At 45.1% G+C, this 20720-nt stretch overlaps 1 protein-coding gene across 1 annotated transcript in view; it reads right to left on the bottom strand.

Moving 5' to 3' along the window:
* Nucleotides 1-10629: 10629 nt before the first annotated feature.
* The window catches only part of SLC9A4 (solute carrier family 9 member A4), a 39722-nt gene continuing 29631 nt past the window's right edge, over nucleotides 10630-20720 (bottom strand). The window contains exons 9-12 of the mRNA XM_034759277.1: nucleotides 18440-18536; nucleotides 15719-15850; nucleotides 14751-14838; nucleotides 10630-11184 (exon numbers count right to left, since the gene is read on the bottom strand). Of these exons, the coding sequence (XP_034615168.1) occupies nucleotides 10808-11184; nucleotides 14751-14838; nucleotides 15719-15850; nucleotides 18440-18536 (694 nt within the window). The 3' untranslated portion in view covers nucleotides 10630-10807. The remainder of the gene's footprint in view (nucleotides 11185-14750; nucleotides 14839-15718; nucleotides 15851-18439; nucleotides 18537-20720) is intronic.

The following is a 20720-nucleotide window of genomic DNA, read 5'->3' as shown; positions in this document are numbered from 1 at the left end:
CCCCCCCCCCCCCCCCCCGCTGCATTCCCCGAGGCTCCAGAGGGGTTAATTCAGTGGTTCTCAAACTTTTGTACTGGTGACCCTTTTCACATAGCAAACCTCTGAGTGCGACCCCCCTCCCCCGCTTTATAAATTAAAAACACTTTTTTATATATTTAACACTATTATAAATGCTGGAGGCAAAGCGGGCTTTGAGGTGGAGGCTGACAGCTCACGACCCCCAGTAATAACCTCATGACCCCATGAGGGGTCCCAACCCCCAGTTTGAGAACCCCTGGGTTACTTTAATTTTAGCACCCTGTGTCCATTCGCATGCATGTGCTATTTTAAGCATTTCAGTTTTCACAACATAGGCTCATCCCAAATTCTGGAACAAGCTCAAATGCTCAGTTCGTGGAGTATGTACATAAGCTATACTAAAGACAAACCCACAGTAACCGTCTCCAGTTTGTGAGGGACTCCATGGAGCCAGTCTCTAGGAAACAGATAAATTCATGGAGGTTAAGTCTATTAATGGCTATTAGCCAGGATGGGTAAGGAATGGTGTCCCTAGCCTCTGTTTGTCAGAGGGTGGAGATGGATGGCAGGAGAGAGATCACTTGATCATTACCTGTTAGGTTCACTCCCTCTGGGGCACTTGGCATTGGCCACTGTCGGTAGACAGGGTACTGGGCTGGATGGACCTTTGGTCTGACCCAGTATGGCCATTCTTATGTTCTAACCTAAATGAACCCAAAGTTATGGACACAGATATGAGTCAAAGAAACCAGCAGAGTATCAGAAACCTGGAAAAATCTCTGACTGCATGAGCTCAGGCATTTGGTCACAAGCTGAGGTGGTTCAAAAATTTTGGATTTTTTTTTAAGCAGAATTATTTTATTGTTTCTTTAAACAATCAAACACAGCAAGCAGCAAATATTTGGCCACACACTGTTCAGGTTTTGGCAGACTAATTTCAGCTTTTCAATTAAAAAAAACACAACAAATTTTGAAGGAAAGCAGACATTGTCCGTGATTTTTTCTGCTTTTTAAAAACCCCTAGTTTTCAATCCAAAAAAAGTGTTGACAGAAAATATTTGTCCAAACCTTTTAATAAGCTTTAGTGCCTTTTAGCACTAGCTGATGCTGAGAACCAGTGATATCTTGTAAAGGTGACTTGAAACGAAGTTTTCTCAAAACTGGGTTTGTGCCAAGATGCAGAAGGTTTTTAAATGTTTATTTTTCCCAGGGCCGCCCAGGAGGTGGCGGGCGGGGGGAGGGGGGGAAGTGGGGCAATTTGCCCAGGGCCCCACAGGGGTCCCCATGAGAATATAGTATTCTATAGTATTGCAACTTTTTTTTTTATGGAAGGGGCCCCCAGAATTGCTTTGCCCCAGGCTCCCTGAATCCTCTGGGCAGCCCTGCCTCCAAGCATTCCTCCTTCCATTATTCTCAATCCCACGGACAGCTCTGAACCCAGGAATAATCTTTCACTTGGCTTTCTCTCTAGGTCCACACATCCAGGCTGCATTTAGCTCTTGCCTCTTCTTTCTGCATAACATCATAAGGGCAAGTCTACACTACAAAAGTAAGTCAACCTAAGTTATGTCAACATTCAGCCACCATAGTAATTGAATTGCTTCTGTGTCCGCAGTGTGCACTGTCACCAGGGGCGCTTGCACCATTTTAACTGCCAGTGTGGGACATTGTGGGACAGCTTCAGAAAGGTAATAACAGTCAACATAAGGAATGCAGTGTCTACACTGACACTGCATCGATCTAACTACATTGACCTCTAGCACTACACCTTTCACGGAGGTGGAGTTATTAAGTTGGTGTAGTGGGCGAGTTACATTGGTGGGAGCTACACTTTAGTGTAGCCACTTACCGAGTTTGATCGGTGTAAGGCAGCTTACGTCAATCTAGCTCTGTAGTGTAGACCAGGGCTAAAATAGGGCCTTTCTTCTCTGTCCACACAGCTAAAAGTCTCCTCCAGGCCCCCACTATCTTGCATCTTCACTACTATAACTTCCATCTGGCCTTGACGAATGCTATCTTAGGGTATGTCTACACTTAAAACGCTACAGCGGCACAGCTGCAGTGCTGAAGCTATAGTGCTTCAGTGTAGACACGCTCTACAACAATGGGTGGTGTACTCCTATTGCAGTAGTTAATCCACGTCCACAAGAAACAGTAACGAGGTCGACAGAAAATTCTTCTGTAGCGCTGTCTACACCAGGAGTTAGGTCAGCATAGCTATGTCTCTCAGGAGTATGGATTTTTCACACTCCTGAGAAACGTAGCTAGGACGATGTCAATTTTCAGTGTAGACCAGCTCTTACTTCACTTCCATCCATTCAAAATGCTGCTGCAAAGCTCACTATCCTCCAATGGTTAATTTGTAATGAAAGAGGTGCCAGTGCTCAAGCAATTAGGTGCAGGGGCTCAAGCAAGTTTTTTTACATTCATAACTGATGCAGCAAGCCCAGGGGTGCCGGGGATATGCCCTGGCACAAATTAAACACTGCTATTCTCCCATCTTATTGCTTCAACCACATCACTTCTCTCTTTGCATCCCTCTACTGGCTCCTCCTTCTCGGCCTGGTCTACACTATGACTTTAATTCGGATTTAGCAGCGTTAAATCGAATTAACCCTGCACCCGTCCACACAATGAAGCCATTTCTTTCGAAATAAAGGGCTCTTAAAATCGATGTCTGTACTCCACCCCGACGAGTGGAGTAGCGCCAAAATCGATATTGTCATTTTGAATTAGGATTAGTGTGGCCGCAATTCGATGGTATTGGCCTCCGGGAGCTATCCCACAGTGCATCATTGTGACCGCTCTGGACACCAATCTGAACTCGGATGCACTGGCCAAGTAGACAGGAAAAACCCTGCAAACATTTGAATTTTATTTCTGGTTTGCCCAGCGTGGAGAGCACAGGTGACCACAGAGAGCTCATCAGCACAGGTAACCATACATGCCGATAATCAAAAAAAAGCACCAGCATGGACTGTACGGGAGATACTGGATCTGATCGCTATATGGGGAGAGGATTCAGTGCTAGCAGAACTTTGTTCAAAAAGACGAAATACCAAAACTTTTGAAAAAATCTCCAAGAGCATGATGGAGAGAGGCCACAATAGGGACTCAGATCAGTGCCGCGTGAAAGTCAAGGAGCTCAGACAAGCCTATCAAAAAACAAAGGAGGCAAACGGTCGCTCCGGGTCAGAGCCGTGGACATGCCGCTTCTACACCGAGCTGCATGAAGTTCTTGGGGGGGGCTGCCACCACTACCCCACCTCTGACCATGGATTCCGAGGTGGGGATAATCTCATCAGCTACACCTGAGGATTCTGCGGACGGGGAAGAGGAGGAGGAGGAGGAGGAGGAGGACGAGCTTGCGGAGAGCACCCAGCACTCCGTTCTCCCCAACAGCCAGGAACTTTTTCTCAGCCTGACTGAAGTACCCTCCCAACCCTCCCAACCCTCCCAATCCAGTATCCAAGACCATGACCCCAAGAAAGGGACCTCAAGTGAGTTTACCTTTTAAAATATAAAACTTGTTTTAAAAGCAAGCGTTTTTTAATGATTACTTTGCCCTGAGGAGTTGGGATGCATTCGCGGCCAGTACAGCTACTGAAAAAGTCTGTTAACGTGTCTGGGGATGGACATCTCCATAAAGCTCTCCTGGAGGTACTCCAAAAGCCTTGCCACAAGGTTTCTGGGCAGTGCAGTCTTATTCCGTCCTCCATGGTAGGACACTTGACCACGTCATGCTTGCAGCAAGTAATCTAGTATCATTGCATGACAAAGCCTGGCAGCGTATGGTCCCGGTGTTTGCTGGCATCCAAGCAACATCCGTTCTTTATCTCGCTGTTTTATCCTCAGGAGAGTGATATCGCTCAAGGTAACCTGGTTGAAATACAGGAATTTAATTAAGGGGACAGAGGTGGCCGTTCCTACTGGGCTGTTTGCCTGTGGCTCAAAAGAAATCCTTCCCTGCAGTTAGCCAAGGGGCGGGGGAGGGAATTGGCCCAGAGCTTTTCGCGTTTGGCTAGCAGGGATCTTCCCTCATACCAGCCATGCAGTGGGGGAGGGATAAAGCGATCATCCAGAGAATTGGATGGGGCGGGGGGTTAGTTTGTTTTCTGCTGCTAAAGGTTAACAGGAAAACCGCAGCACTCAACGGGCTTTGCTTGGTATGTGGGAAAGGAGGGCGCAGAAGCCGAAAGACAATGGCTTACCATGGCCGCATGCAAGCCGAATTCTGTTGCCCGGACCTGCGTCTGTGATCTCTAGGAGCAAAGCCACAGGCGCTTAATATTAAGAGGCAAAATGCGACCTTGCACAGAAATCACATGTGCTATGTAATGTGAATAGTGTTGGTCACCGTGAAAAAGTATAAGCATTGTTCTGTAAAATGTATCTTTTTAAAAAATTCTCTCCTTTTTTCCCTCCCTCCAGCAGCTGCACATTTTTCAAGCCTCCCTCCTCCGTCCCGAAGGCTATCTCAGATAAGGCGTCGGAAAAAGAAGATGCGAGATGAGATGTTCGCAGAAATCATGGAATCCACCCACAGTGAAAGAGCTCATCTGAATGAGTGGAAGGACACGGTTTCAAAGTATATGATGAGTATATAAGCCAGTGAACGTGAGGACAGGAGGGACCAACGTGAGGACAGACGGGACCAACGTGAGGACAGAAGAGATGCTCGAGATGAGAGGTGGCGGCACGAAGATCAGAGTAGGCAGGATGCAACTCTGGGGCTGCTGCGTGAGCAAACAGACATGCTCTGGCGTCTGGTGGAGCTTCAGGAACGGCAGCAGGATAACAGTGTGCTGCTACAGCCCCTGTATAACTCTCCTCCCCCCTCACCATGTTCCATAGCCTCCTCACCCAGACGTGTAAGAACGCGGGGGGGGGAGGCTCCGTACACCCTCCCATTCCACCCCAGTGGACAGTCCAAGCAAAAGGCTGTCATTTTTTAAACCTTTTTTTAGTGACCTTTTCCTTCCCGCCGATCCTCCTCCCAAACCCTACCCAGGTTCTCTCCCTATGTTTATAATCAATTAATAAAGAATAAATGATTTTTAAACGATAGTGACTTTATTTCCTTTGAAAGCAAGCTGGGGGAAGGGGGTGGGTGGGTTCCTTACAGAGAATGAGTCAATAAAGGGGGCGGGTTTTCATCAAGGAGAAACAAACAAATTTCACACTGTAGCCTGGCCAGTCATGAAACTGGTTTTCAAAGCTTCTCTGATGCACAGCGCTTCCTGGTGTGCTCTTCTAATCGCCCTGGTGTCTGGCTGTGCGTAATCAGCAGCCAGGCGATTTGCCTCAGCCTCCCACCCCTCCATAAAGGTCTCCCCTTTACTCTCACAGAGATTGTGGAGCACACAGCAAGCAGCAATAACAATGGGAATATTGGTTTGGCTGAGGTCTGAGCGAGTCAGTAACGAGCGCCAGTGACCTTTTAAAAGGCCAAATACACATTCTACCACCATTCTGCACTTGCTCAGCCTGTAGTTGAACAGCTCCTGACTCCTGTCCAGGCTGCCTGTGTATGGCTTCATGAGCCATGGCATTAAGGGGTAGGCTGGGTCCCCAAGGATAACTATTGGCATTTCAACATCCCCAATGGTTATTTTCTGGTCTGGGAAGTAAGTCCCTTGCTGCAGCCGTTTAAACAGAGTAGTGTTCCTGAAGACGCGAGCATCATGAACCCTTCCCGGCCAGCCCACGTTGATGTTGGTGAAACGTCCCTTGTGATCCACCAGTGCTTGCAGCACCATTGAAAAGTACCCCTTGCGGTTTATGTACTGGGTACCCTGGTGCTCCGGTGCCAAGATAAGGATATGGGTTCCATCTATCACCCTACCACAGTTAGGGAACCCCATTGCAGCAAAGCCATCCACTATGACCTGCACATTTCCCAGAGTCACTACCTTTCGTAGCAGCACCTCAGTGATTGCTTTGGCTACTTGCATCACAGCAGCCCCCACAGTAGATTTGCCCACTCCAAATTGATTCCCAACTGACCGATAGCTGTCTGGCGTTGCAAGCTTCCACGGGGCTATCGCCACTCGCTTCTCAACTGTGAGGGCTGCTCTCATCTTGGTATTCTGGCGTTTCAGGGGATAGCAAGTCACAAAGTTCCACGAAAGTGCCCTTACGCATGCGAAAGTTTCGCAGCCACCTGGAATCGTCCCACACCTGCAACACTATGCGGTCCCACCAGTCTGTGCTTGTTTCCTGGGCCCAGAATCGGCGTTCCACGGATAGAACCTGCCCCATTAACAACATGATCTCCAAAGCACCGGGGCCCGCGATTTGAGAGAATTCTGCGTCCATGTCCATGTCCTCCCTCATGCTTGTCGCTGTGCTGCCGTCGCCGCCACCTCCTCGCCTTGTTTCTCTGGTCCTGGTTCAGCATAAACTGCACGAGAATGCGCGAGGTGTTTACAATGTTCATGACTGCTGTCTTGAGCTGAGCGGGCTCCATGCTTGCCGTGGTATGGAGTCTGCAGTGTTCACCCAGGAAAAAAGGAGCGAAATGGTTGTCTGCCATTGCTTTCATGAAGAGAGGGGTGAGGCTGTACCCAGAACCACCCACGACAATGTTTTTTGCCCCATCAGACACTGGGATCTCAACCCAGAATTCCAATGGGCGGGGGAGACTGCGGGAACTATGGGATAGCTACCCAAAGTGCAACGCTCCGGAAATCGACGCTAGCCCCGGTACATGGACGCACACCGCCAAATTAATGTGCTTAGTGTGGCCGCATACATTCGACTTTATACAATCTGTTTCCAAAATTCGAATTATATAAATTCAGATTAATCCGTAGTGTAGACATACCCCTCCACTGCATTAAAAACAAACTACTTGTCCTCACTTATAAGACCTTTCACAGCACAGCCTATCCCTGCCCTACCTATAATTTCTTATGTAGCATCAAAACATCAGTTCCCACCTTTGCAATGCAAGTGATGCCAGTCTTAAGTGCCCATTTGTAAAATTTTCTAACAAACTCCTTTGTGCTTTTCTCCCTTTTTACCTCTTATGCATGGAAGAAGCTCCTGAAAATATCCTCAAAGCCACTGTTACTGTCATTTCAACCCTAACAGCTGATCCTCTTTCTGTATGGTTTGACTTTTCATAAGTACATAGTGAATTACTTATGCCCATGATAAAAAATAATAATGTAACTTTATAGTTATTGGCAAGTATTTTATATGGGCATCTGCAGTATTGCTTCTTGGTTAATGGCCAACTAAACCATTAACAGAAACTAATGGTGTAGAAGAAAAATTTCCTCCAGTGATACTTTCTAATTGCTAGAAAAGCAAACTAAAAACACACTTTGCAGATTTAGGGCCAGATCCTCAGCTGGTGCAAACAGATGTAACTCCATTGACTTCAATCACTCTGTGCTGATTTACAACAGCTGAGGATCTGTCCCATTGATTTCTGGAAAAATAAAAGCTTAGCAATAAACAAACAAATAGGATGAGACTTGTCTCAGTCTCCCCATTGATTTTATTTGTATTTTTAAAAGACTTGCAAAAAATCAGATAAAATAAATATCCGCTTACATGAAATTTTAAAATATGCTTGCTCCTTGCTCACATTTGATTGGTCTTTAAACACTCTACACCCACACAAGGTTGTATAAAGAATTAAAGAGTACATATTAAGCACACTCTTTTAAAAATTCTGGTGGATCCCTTTTTCCCAGGTAACCCCCATGACTAGGGTGACCAGACGTCCCGATTTTATCGGGACCGTCCCGATATTTCCTTGTTTGTCCCGCGTCCCGACCGACATGCGGTCGGGACAACCGGACAAACAAGGAAATGCCCCGGAGCCTAGAGCCCGGAAGTGCTCGCACCCCCCCCCTGCCCCGACTCCGCCCCCTCCTCCCCCAATTGGCTCCCTCCCCGAATCCCCGCCTCTTCCCCGGGCTCACCCTTCCTCCCCCCTCCGCAAGCGCTGGAGGGAGGCCCAGGAGACGCAGGGGAAGCGCGGGGCCGGGGTGAGTAAGAGTCCGGCCTGGTCCCGAGCAGGCAGGACTCAGTCGGGTGGTAGGGAGAGGAGGGGGGCGGCCCGCGGGGCCAGGCGGCGGCTGTTGTTGTCCCCCCGGGCAGTGGGACTCGGGAGCAGCCGCTGCTGCAGCTCCCACTGCCGCGGGGGAGGAAGCAGCCATGGCGCTCGGCGGCTGCGGCGCCTCCGAACCCCCCGAGCCGGGGCCTGCTGCAGGGACCCAGCAGCGCGCACGCTGGGCCCAGCCCCTGGCCAGTCGCGTCTGGGCTGCTGCCCAGCTGGTGCTATCCCACGGCGGCCCCGGGGCGGAGGCATCGGCCGCCCAGCCCCATTCGTTCCCCTGCGGGACGGGGGGGCTGGGGCCTGCTGCCCCCACTCTGGGGCCGCCACGCGATAGCACCAGCTGGGCAGCAGCCCAGACGCGACGGGCCAGGGGCTGGACCCAGCGTGCGCGCTGCTGGGTCCCCGCAGCAGGCCCCGGCTCGGGAGGTTCGGGGGCGCCAGAGCTGCAGCCGCAGAGCGCCATGGCCGCTTCCTCCCCACGCGGCAGTGGGAGCTGCAGCAGCGGCTGCTCCCGAGTCCCGCTGGCCGGGGGTGAGAACAGCCGCCGCCTGGCTCCGCGGGCCGCCCCCCTCCTCGCCCTACCACCCAACTGAGTCCTGCCTGCAAGGGACCAGGCCGGACTCTCACTACCCTGGCCCCGCGCTTCCCCTGAGTCTCCCGGGCCTCCCTCCAGCGCTTGCGGAGGAAGGTTTTTTTTTTTTTTTTTTGGCCCCGCCCCCCGCAACGCCCCCCCACGTCACACACACACACACACACACACACACACCCCGCGTCCCGATATTTGTCTTTGGTGATCTGGTCACCCTACCCATGACACCAGTGGCCAGATGATGTGCATTCCCCAACTGCGTCACATGCAACAGTAGTTACCCCATGCCCCTCCTTGAGATGGCTCGGTATAACCATCCCCATGGAAAGCCCTCCATGAAGTCTTGTGAAAGGGGAAATATGCTGCATGCACAACTCATAATGGTTCTTCTTTATACTGAATCTCTTTTCAAATTCTCTTCCTTGATTCTCTCTTCACCCAGAATCTCACAGACTTTTCCGAGGAGAACAGTGATGCAGTACAGAGATTTCACTCCGTTTTCACTATCCCTCTCCCCCTCACCATCATCTCAACCCCTCCCCAACTTTCTCTCCACCACCTCGGTCTCAGTCCCTCCAACTTGCAACATCTAACCACTCAGCTGGTCCTCTTGTTCTATCCTCCTACCTGACTCTGGAGTGCATGGAGTACATAGTCCCCATGTCCACCCACTCTCTGCAGATGGTTTCTATGTATCTATGCTGCTCTATGAAACGGCAATAGTTCCATTGCTGTGGGGACCTTCTGTGGGCTCTGTGAGATGGAGTGGATTTCACTCTAAAAGAGGTATGAAATGGTAATTAGATAGTTTGCACTGCACGTTAAGAAAATACCAGGTGGAAGTGTAAAATGACCTTTTAAAATAATGTTTTGATTTCAACTGGATAACACGCCAATTTAATTTGTTTTGTTTTTTTCCCCAAGCTAATACAAATATCAAGAGAGTCTGAAATACACCCTATAGTTTTCCAATGTCATGGGCAAGCGAGAGCAGATCAGATTAGGAGCACACCTCCCCACTGCTGGATGTGGTGAATTTCCAAATATTTTCCTGCTCTGCTTTGATTGGCACGGTGGAGACTTTGACTAAGAAAGCCAGTAGAACTCTTGTTAGATATTCATCAAAGTGTCCTGTTGTTATTAGAGATGGACCTGAGCCACTATGTTCAGATCTGGACTTTCCCAAAATTTGGGTTATTTGAATCTAGGATTTTAGTTCAACCTACAAAAGAGATAGGGCCAGTCACAATGTTTGGACCTGGACTCAAACTTTTCCAAAATTTAGGGATTATCTGATCTAGGGATTTGGTTTAAATCTATCCCAAGTTATTATGTACAATTGTCTTTTTGTTTCATACAAGAAAGTGGGATTTTGTTTTTGGCTTTTTAGAAATTTTATTCATTGTCTATTCAATGCAAGTACAAAAGACAAAATCCATTCTTATGTTAATAGTTGTGCCATTGACTCTAATTTTAAAGGAAAATGAATACTTTCTTTCTATGCATATAATAGAAAAATATAAATAGGACTTAAGTTTCATCAAATCTTTGTATGCATTTAACGTAGATGATATGCTTCATTCTAAACTTCTGAATACTATTTTGAATTATGAACAGAAAGAAGAGGTGTATTTTTCCCCAGTGGTGCTTGCCAAATTTTATGGATCACATGTTTGTTGGACCAAATCAGAAGTACATTGTAAGAGATGTAGCACAGTGATAGATTATATATATATGCCCTCATCCAGAAAAGAACGTCACCATGTGCTTAACTTTAAGCATGTGAAGGAGCTCACTGAAGTCAATGGGATTACTCATGAGCTCAATTTAAGCACATGCTTAAGCGCTTTGCTGGATCATAGCCATAGTACAGAAGATAGACTTATGAGATACCATCAGTGAAATGTGTGTGAATATTTATAGTAAGTTAAGTTAACATACAACTCTCTTCATTTACTATTGTGCCATTCAGTGGCTTCAGGCAAACAACCTTCAATCTGAGTGTTCAAGCATTTGATTCTACGCAGAACTTCTAAGAACCTTCGTGCTGTGCTTAGAACTGGTATCAGAATTATTTTAGAGGTCCCAAGATGAACATTGTAATTATGGTTCATATAAGAACTTTGCTATTTTCTCCAGAATGGGGAGCTTGGGGCTTTGTGGAAATGTCTTACATTTCTTTTCTCAGCTGCCCATTTGACTGATGGCCTTGATGCCGTGACTGCTTCTTCCTCCTCTTCTGATTCATATCCCTGTATTTCTTCTTCAAATACTGCATCAAACTGAGGCTTTGGCATTAAAGCCGGTCTTCTTATTCTAGCTGTGTGATCCTGCTTGCTTGGGGTTCCCCTCTGACCTACAAAATCTGACAGTTTCTTTCTTCTATCTAACTGCTCCATCGGAACCATCTCCTGCTGACGACGGCTTGCTCCAAGTGAGCCTTCTCGAAGCTGTGGACTGAACATGATGGAGACCATTGAATCAGAATCACTGCTGTAATCACCTGGACAGTAACACAAAAGGGACTGGTATTATTAAAAAAGAGAGAGAGTGTTTTATTAAGAACTATTAAAAGAAAATACTTAATATTATAGAGTATTATTCTGAGGTCATACATGTTACACTGGAGCTGTAGTGCTTGGGGCAATTACCGTAAAATAATGTACCTGTTATTATTAGGGACAATTAAAATAACCTATATTTCTTAAGTACTGGAGAGAGACAATGGATTTTTGGCAGCTAGTGCATTCTGTATTGGACTTTGTTTTGCCCTGAAGCTTTAATAAATGAGCATACTGTGCTCCATGTTAATAGCTCTCAGTGCTGCTATTGTCATATTATCCCATGCAGGAGACTCATTCTTGTAAGTTTTAATGTTCTGCAAGTTATTCAAGCAGATAACCAAACCCATAATTCTGAAGCATTACAAAAAACACAACCTAGGACTGAATGTGACTGATGAGAGGTTTCCAACTGGAAAATTACAGGTCACCTACAATTAACAAGACCAAAAGAACCAGTTGCACTTGAAGGTTTGGCTTCAGGGCCCTTTGATTAACCTGGGTGTGTCAGAGGATGAGCCTTTTCCCTGAAGTCAAAGTTCCCTAACCTTATTAGAAACACACCCTTTGGCACCCAAGGCACTTCCATTGTCTCTGGTGCAAAACTTTTGCCTACACCAAGGTGAATTTGCCCTCTTGTCCTATTTATTTAACTAAGCAAATCTCTGCTCTTTCCTTAATTACAGGCCATCTGAAGTCTGAAGGTGTAAAAATAAATTAGCCATACTATTACATAATTACTCATAAAAAATACAGGAACCTCCAAATAAACAAAAATACATGAAGGGTTATAAAACAGATTATATCCTATTGCAATTAAACACACACATAGTTGTCTCAAAGAAAATGGATAATATGAAAAAAATATTGTCAGATTTGAAAGAGGACTGAACATAATAAGGTGGCCTATATCTATATCTAGCCAGATGGGGTAATCGGTGCTACAAAGTGTTGGACATATTGGTCATAGAAATATTTACCTGTGTGAAACAGGAGAAAAATGACCATTATTTTGCAATTTGGTTAATTCGTTTTACCATGCTGCTTTGGATACTCAAGCAACCAAAGCCCCAGATCCTCACATGTATTTAGATGCCTAAGGGCAGGTCTTCACTACGGGGGGCGGGGGGGTTGATTTAAGATACGCAAATTCAGCTACGCGAATAGCGTAGCTGAATTTGACGTATCGGAGCCGACTTACCCCGCTGTGAGGATGGCGGCAAAATCGACCTCCACGGCTCCCCGTCGACGGCGCTTACTCCTACCTCTGCTGGTGGAGTACGCGCGTCGATTCGGGGATCGATTGTCGCGTCCCGACGAGACGCGATAATTCGATCCCTGAGAAATCGATTTCTACCTGCCGATTCAGGCGGGTAGCATAGACCTAGCCTTAGTCCCATGGGCTCTGTCAATGTGACTAACTTTCTTTGCATCTCATTGACCCACTGTGTTCTGCTAAAGTTTGTTTTGCCTTCCGGGGGGGAGGGATAGCTCAGTGGTTTGAGCATTGGCCTGCTAAACCCAGGGTTGTGAGTTCAATCCTTGAGGGGGCCACTTGGGGATCTGGGGCAAAAATCAGTACTTGATCCTGCTAGTGAAGGCAGGGGCTGGACTCGATGACCTTTCAAGGTCCCTTCCAGTTCTAGGAGATAGGATATCTCCATTAAAAAAAAAAAAAAATTCCCTGATTATTACCAGTGGGTAGCACAAGCTTCGGATTATTGTAAACTCCCTGCATAGATTCACTGATTGTATCTTTAACACTATATGCCCTGGGCTAGATTCTCAGCCCAGCCTCAGCTGCTTTGCACCACTCCTGGGGTATGTTCCAAAGTTTCCAATGAAATAATACGAGATTTGCTAATGGCAGCGATAAGGGAAGGTTAGGCCCGAGAAAGGGATGCAATAGATCTTCATATCATAGACTGTTGTGCTGAAATATTTAACAGCTTTTAAGAAGGACTGATATCCCTTGACCCATAAATCCTGTTAGTTACCACCTGTTGTTCTATATCTCTAGTTCAGAAATCTCTTTGAAAATAAATAACTTTGAAGGTTTTGGCTGGGTGCTTATCAAGTGTTCCATACTGTGTTATGCACCCAATATATGCACAACCTGAAGTGGGTTGTTTGCTTATACAGATCACACACACTTTCTTTTGTTTCAATAGGAAAAAAGAAATGGAACAGAGTAAATCATTTTGCACATGCAGGAAACAAGCAACATTTGGCTTTTCACCATTTTTCTACAAAGATGATTAAAAAAAAACAGTGTCATTCATTGCCAGATTTTTAATGTTGCCAAAAATGAATAGCCATTTTCAACAGCCACATGTGTTTCAGGAGTTCATATGTAAACAAAAAGCGGAAAGGTGTCTAGTGGCACATGGTCTCACAGGTAGGACAATGGAAGGTGAGTTAAGATACCTGGGTTCCATGCCTAGCTCTGACACTGGCCAGCTGTGTGACCTTGACAAGTCACATCACTGCTCTTGACCTCTGTTTCTCCTCCCACCCAGTGTCTGTCTTGTCTACTTAGATTGTAAGCCGTTCAGAGTAGGACTGCATCTTACTATGTGTATGTAGAGTACATACTACAAGAGGGCCTGATCTGCTACTGTCATACCAAGAAGAAGAAGAAAATGTATATCACAGTGGAGATGAGGGAAGAGACAATAGACACTTTGGGATAGATTGTGTCTGAACCCCCAGGTGTCTTCCTGGTTCTTGAGGCAAATACAATGGACTCTGGTAAATATAAGGGGAGCCAAAAGACATTCTAGTTTTCCATCATTTAGGGAACAAAAGGAACGGTGCCCTCTAAGTTTCCGAAGTTTGGATCCTCTGGCCTGGAGGGCTATAGATGTTGGTAACTTGATGTAAGTGAGAAAACTATTTAGGGAAACATTTTAACTTGCTAAAATGCAGTTTTAGTCACTCGAAAGTGTTATGTTTTCTTTTGTTTGTCACCTCACCTGTCTCTCTTTCTCCTGCTTAGTATTATTTAAATCTTTGTTGTTTATTAATAAACTTATTCTTAGCTTTACTATAAACATATCAGTGCTGTTATATTGAAGTAACGAGCAAGCCAGCAGGCTGGTCCCGTGAGAGGGACTGGACACTGAAGAGATGTGTCTGGGGAACTTGAGAACTGGGATTCACTAACTGTTACGTTGCAAGGCAAGGTTCAGACTGGCAGAATCTTGAGGAGTTTGCTAGATAGACTGGTGTGGCCAGGACCTGACCCACAGTCTAAACTCCAGCAAAGCACACCCTTGCTGAGGCAAAGGGGTAACACACTGGCTTATTGGTTCTGGGTGTCCTGAGCAGGTGACCACAGTTGGTGCCATGTAAACACCATGGAGCGACAGATAGGTGAAGGGGATGCAACTCATTTAAAGCAACTTTGGATTTCTTAGGGGATATTGTTGTAAAATTCATGGAGCAAATTCTTGGTTTTCCACTGTATCTTTTTGGCATGGTATGCAGAGTAAAGTGTGTTTGTTACCTGTAGAAGCATCATGCCTTGCTTTTCGTCTAGCTGCATGATGAGTACCATACCGTAAAGAGAGGAAACGTACATTTTTGGTGCTAGCCTGTGTGCAAAGACAGAAAAGCATACAGTACATTTAACTGTGCCAACCTGGATTTAGAAGCAAAACCAGTTCAGCATGCAGGACATTCCAAGCTGTGCCTTTCCACTGCTCAAACTATATGGGCCAAATTCAGTCTGAGATAAATGGGGGCAAGTTCCCAAGGAAGACTCTGGATTTTAATTCAATGAAAAGATAAACAATAGAGGCACTGTTCTGGCATTCAATGATGGGCCAAACCAATGTAATTTACACACCAAGGGACTGGAAATCTGGGTTGTTACAAGAATAGCAACTAGCAGTAGGACGGAAATAAGGGGTAGTGGTTATTTGGGCTTTGCTGCTTTTTTGTGCTACACCTACACAGGTGTGCTACATCAATGTGAAACTAGTGTAAGTGGGTTTACACTTACACCTTCCACACCCTCAGAGCCTGATTCTGAACCCATTTACACTGGGTTTACACCAGTGCAAACAGGATCAGAATTTGGCCCTTGGGGTATGAGCCAAAGCCAGCTGAAGGCAATGGAAAGACTCCCATTGACTTAAAAGGGCTTTGCCTTAGTCCCTAGGTGCGTGTTTCACTTGTTTTGTACCCACAGTGAATGGCAAAGTTAGTGCAAGTTACAGTGCTTTACCTCTTATAACCAATTACACTGTGTTCTGACTAGCATACGGGTGACATGTCACTGACATTACTGTTCACATAATTGCTGAATATGCCCCATTGTTTCCAGGTGCTTTCCTCTTCCAATGCTCTGTGGGAAATATTCATTTCAATTATTGCAAAAGCAAATTAAAATTGGCTGGGTTTTGTACATCCAGAGACAGGCAGGTATTTTCATCCCCTGATCACATGAATTGTAGCTTGCATAACAGTTACCGGTTTCCCCCAAGGTAAGCTGTTTCCTTTCCTGACACTCTGCCTCAGGCTGTTCTGGCGACGGATGAGAATTTCTTTGGCTTGTTTCTCGCTTGTTTCTGTTGGCAGGTTGTGTCTGTTATATGACAGCGTCTGAAATAGGAAATACATGTATTTGACTCTCTTCTCAATGCACACTTGCCGCACTGGCTCAAGCTGCGCAGTCCAGTCAAGCATGCGACCGGGAGCAAGGAACTTCTCTTGCGTCCCATTCCTGGCTCTGCCACAGACTCGCTGTGAGATCTTGCACAACCTCTCTGGGACAGATCCTGGCCTTCAGTATGGCTCCCTTGTATCGCTCCAGTCCCGCCCTACCTGTGCAGCTGTAAATTCCCTCGTATGGAGAAAACCCTATGTGGTGGACAGCCAGCAAAGCCAGCTCTACATTATCCTTAGCCACATGCCACATCCTACAGAGCTGTGGCGTGGCCCAGGAGGAAAGGATTGCATAAACTGAGGGACCCTCAGGAATTAAGGAATTGCCTAGAGGGCACCTTTGCTTCCCACTCCGTTCCTGCACCAGATAGATCTCAGTCAAAACCAAGGACTGACCCCTCTATTTCTTAGGCCTGGTCTACATTAGAAAGGCAGCACAACCTGGCATTTTGTGTCCTATTGGCAAAAGTTTCCATTTAGCCAGCAGTTATTCCCCATCTCTGAGCAGCATACATCCTCTGCCAGATTAGTTCTATCAGTGCAATGCAAGGGTGGATGCACATGTGTCCATATTGGTAGAAGCTATAATGCCACAATGAAACATTACCTTCAGCAGTGTCTGGTAAAAGTTTAGTCACTGGGCCTGATTCTTTATTATCTTGGGTATCCATTTACACCTATCCAAAGTGAGTGAGGGTGGAGGTTAAACTCTTTGGGCCTAACTCTCAGCTACACGGAGGCTGCTTTATACTATGCTGACATTGTAAAAGAGCCTTAAAGTGGGCATTAGTTTAATGTACACTCACTTTAAGGCTCTTTAACACTGCCAGAATGGTATAAAGTGGCCTTAGCGTAAATGAGAATCAGGCCCTTCCATTCTAATTTGACAGAGATTTACACTCACTGTGCACTGCGGAATATGGCTGCAAATGGTGCAAGGCCGTAGAGAATCAGGCCCTCAACCTGTGAAATGAGAATAATAGTTATCAACCTCATAGAGGTGTTGTGAGGGCAAATTCACTGATTTTTGTATAGCAGTTTGAAGACTTAGGGCCTGATCTCAATCCCACTTACTGGTTTCCCACTGATGCAATTCCAGTGACATTCCAGAGTTAGGACCTCAAAGTTCAAGATAACAGGGGAAGTAGTAGTACAGTATTAAAATCCTTCATTTCCAAGAGAAGATACGGTTTCAAATACCACATAGCATGCTATAGTGCACTAATAGACCTTAAGGTAACTGATTTTGCAGACACAGGGTTCACCTCGGTAATGTATAGGACAGTAGAGAATCAGATGCATATGCAACTTGTTAGTAAGATAAGAAATACCTTTCATAAGGATAATTGGGCACAATTCAGACAATTTTAAAGAAGAATATAACATGAACAATGACCTGTTATAAAATGATCATTCTCCAGCCCTGCATATGTTACATTAGTCAGGGCAGTTGATCAGCATAATTTCAAGGTTACCCAAGTGTACCTGCTAGCACACTTTGCCATAGGAGAGCATGACAGTGTTCAGCATTATGCTTGGTTGGTTAGTGATGCATTGGACTGGATTACACTGATGTTGCACCTTTGACCAGCATCACACTGTATTTTTACAGGATACCAAAATCATGTCCATTTTTTTTCAAAATAAATCCTTGCTGAGACCCAGCTCAGACCCAGCTCATGGAAAAGCTTACAAGACGAGGCTCAGGGTGGGAGGGAGTTCTTCCCCTATCATCCTATCATGAGGGCAGGGTTTGCCTCCCACACAGAACAAACCATGAGACCTGCCCCCCAAATCTGGCAAATCTACGTAGGTCCTGTGCCTCCACAACAGCACTGGCCTCTAATGGCCAACAACCTGCTGCTCCTTCATAGGGCAGGGCCATTGAGATTAGAATGAGATCAGTTTTAAACCTACTCTGCCGATGGTTTGCTTTAAAAAGTGTAACTGCTGCACATGTTCAGGTAAATACCATTACTCCTAAATTCCATATCAACTCCATCTCCTCAGTTGCCATGGGAATACTCTACAGATCTGCTGCTGCCCTCACAGGTCACAGCTTGTGTGTGACTAGAGAGAGAGAGGGCGTGGAAAGTTAAACTAGAAAAACTAGGTGTTGGGCAACATCAGAAAGGAGAACATTCCTGAGTCATGGGAGATTTTTACAGCTAGGGAAGCCTGACCTCTAGAGCTAGTTTCTGGATTTTCTTGTCCTGTTACATTGCAGATCAGACATCAGGGTGAAAAGCTAGAAGTCAAACTCCCTTTTACTTTTTGTACTGTGGGATCTGAGCGCAATGGGCCAGATGCTCAACTGATGTAAATCAGAGCACCTCCATTGAAAGCCATTTGACACCAGCTGAGGATCTGGCGCAGTATTTCCCATTAACACAGTTTCATGGCTCAGCTGAGAAGAACAATACTATCTTTGCAGCTACCATTGGCTGTTGCTATGATGGTGAAGAGGGCAAACATTCTCTTTTGATCTACGAGTACAGAGCTTTGTTACAATAGTCGCGTACACACCCTTTGTCGTACTTGATACAGACTATGTGCCAGCATATCCCGCATGGACTCCACCTCTTCAGGGGAAAGCCTATGCAGTCTTTGATTTCTATAGCTCCTGTAAATAGAAGGGAAAGGTAAACATTATACTAATTTGTACAAATCACACAGGAATTATCTTTCCTATAAAATTATTTATTTTCTTATGTTATTATTTCTAGAGCACTGCAGGTGTGAATGGCAATTTTCTAACCAATGATACTAAGGAATCAACGAAAGCTAAAAGAGAAAACTTCCTAGTTTTTTGTTGTTTTTTTTTTAATTTTTGCACTTTGCATCATCTTTTGAAGAAAGAACATAAGAACAGCCATACTGGATCAGACCAACGATCCATCTAGCTGAGTATCCTGTCTTCTGACAGTGGCCAATGCCAGGTTCACCAGAGGGAATGAACAGAACTGGTAATCATCAAGTGATCCATCGCCTGTTGCCCATTCCCAGCTTCTGGCAAACAGAGGCTAGGGACACCATCCCTGCCTATCCTGGCTAATAGCCATTGAGGGACCTATCCTTCATGAACTTATCTAGTTCTTTTTTGAACCCAGTTATAGTCATGGCATTCACAACATCCTGTGGCAAGGAGTACAAGAGACTGACTGTGCGTTGTGTGAAAAAATACTTTCTTTTGTTTGTTTTAAATCTGCTGCCTATTAATTTCATTTGGTGACTCCTAGTTCTTGTGTTATGAGAAGGAGTAAATAACATTTCCTTATTTACTTTCTCCACACCAGTCAATATTTTATAGACCTCTGTCATATCCCCCCTTAGTCGTCTCTTTTCCAAGGTGAAAAGTCCCAGTCATATGGCAGTGGTTCCATACTCCTAATCATTTTTGTTGCCCTTTTCTGAACCTTTTCCAATTCCAATATATCTTTTTTGAGATGGGGTGACCATATCTGCACGCAGTATTCAAGATATGGGTGTACCATGGATTTATATAGAGGCAAAATTATATTTTCTGTCTTATTATCTATCCCTTTCCTAATGATTCCTAACATTCAGTTTGCTCTTTTGACTGCTGCTGCACATTGAGTGGATGTTTTCAGAGAACTATCCACAATGACTGCAAGATCTCTTTCTTGAGTGGTAACAGCTAATTTAGATCTTGTCATTTTATACATATAGTTGGGATTATGTTTTCCAATGTGAATTACTTTTCATTATCAACATTGAATTTCATCTGCCATTTTGTTGCCCAGTCACCCAGTTTTGAGAGATCCTTTTGTCACTCTTCGCAGTCTGCCTGGGACTTAACTATCTTGAGCAGTTTTGTATCATCTGCAAATTTTGCAACCACACTGTTTACCCCTTTTTCCAGATCATTTATGAATATGTTGAATAGAACTAGGCCCAGTACAGAGCCCTGGGGGACACCACTATTTATCTCTTTCCATTCTGAAAACTGACCATTTATTCCTACCCTACCCTATTCCTATCTTTTAACCAGTTACCAATCCATAAGAGGACCTTCCCTGTTATCCCATGACAGCTTACTTTGCTTAAGAGCCTTTGGTGAGGGGCCTTGTCAAAGGCTTTCTGAAAATCTAAGTACACTATGTCCACTGGACCCTTGTCTACATGCTTATTGACCCCCTCAGAGAATTATAGTAAATTGGTGAGGTACGATTTCCCTTTACAAAAACCATGTTGACTCTTCCCCAACAAATCATGTTCATCTATGTGTCTGACAATATTGTTCTTTACTATAGTTTCAACCAGTTTGCCCAGTTGAAAATAGCTAAAACATCTATTAACGTATTGTGAAGATAAATAAGGTGCCATTCAGTTTACAATAGAAGCCAACCTTTCCTTTTTAAGAGTTAACAAGGAAAGTCACCTTCCACACAGTAGGGTCTTGGAGGAAAGTGTTAAACTATGGAAGCTGGTTGATCTGAAATGCTAACTGGATATGCCAGGTCAACCTCTGTGAGAACCTCATCATATACCATATCATATTTATTTGTCTATCTTTTCCCTCATATTAAGTGATGTAATTGTGGTAAATGGTTTGATTAAAGGAGGGTTTCCTTTAATAACATTATGACAGGATTGTGGTTTCAGTTTCCCTTACATTAGCAAAAGAATACAGCCTTTAATATCAAAAAGAAGCTGTGTCTGGAGTAAACTAAAAACTGTTATATGATTCATGACTTGGGCCAGAGCACTGACATTCAGATATGTATTAGTTTAGGCTAGGGTTTGGTATTCAGGTTCAGTGCAGAATCCAGGCTACGGTATGGTG

The sequence above is a fragment of the Trachemys scripta genome, chromosome 1, assembly GCF_013100865.1.
Source record: "Trachemys scripta elegans isolate TJP31775 chromosome 1, CAS_Tse_1.0, whole genome shotgun sequence".
Lineage (NCBI taxonomy): Eukaryota > Metazoa > Chordata > Testudines > Emydidae > Trachemys > Trachemys scripta.
This window is presented reverse-complemented; position numbering and strand designations above follow the sequence as displayed.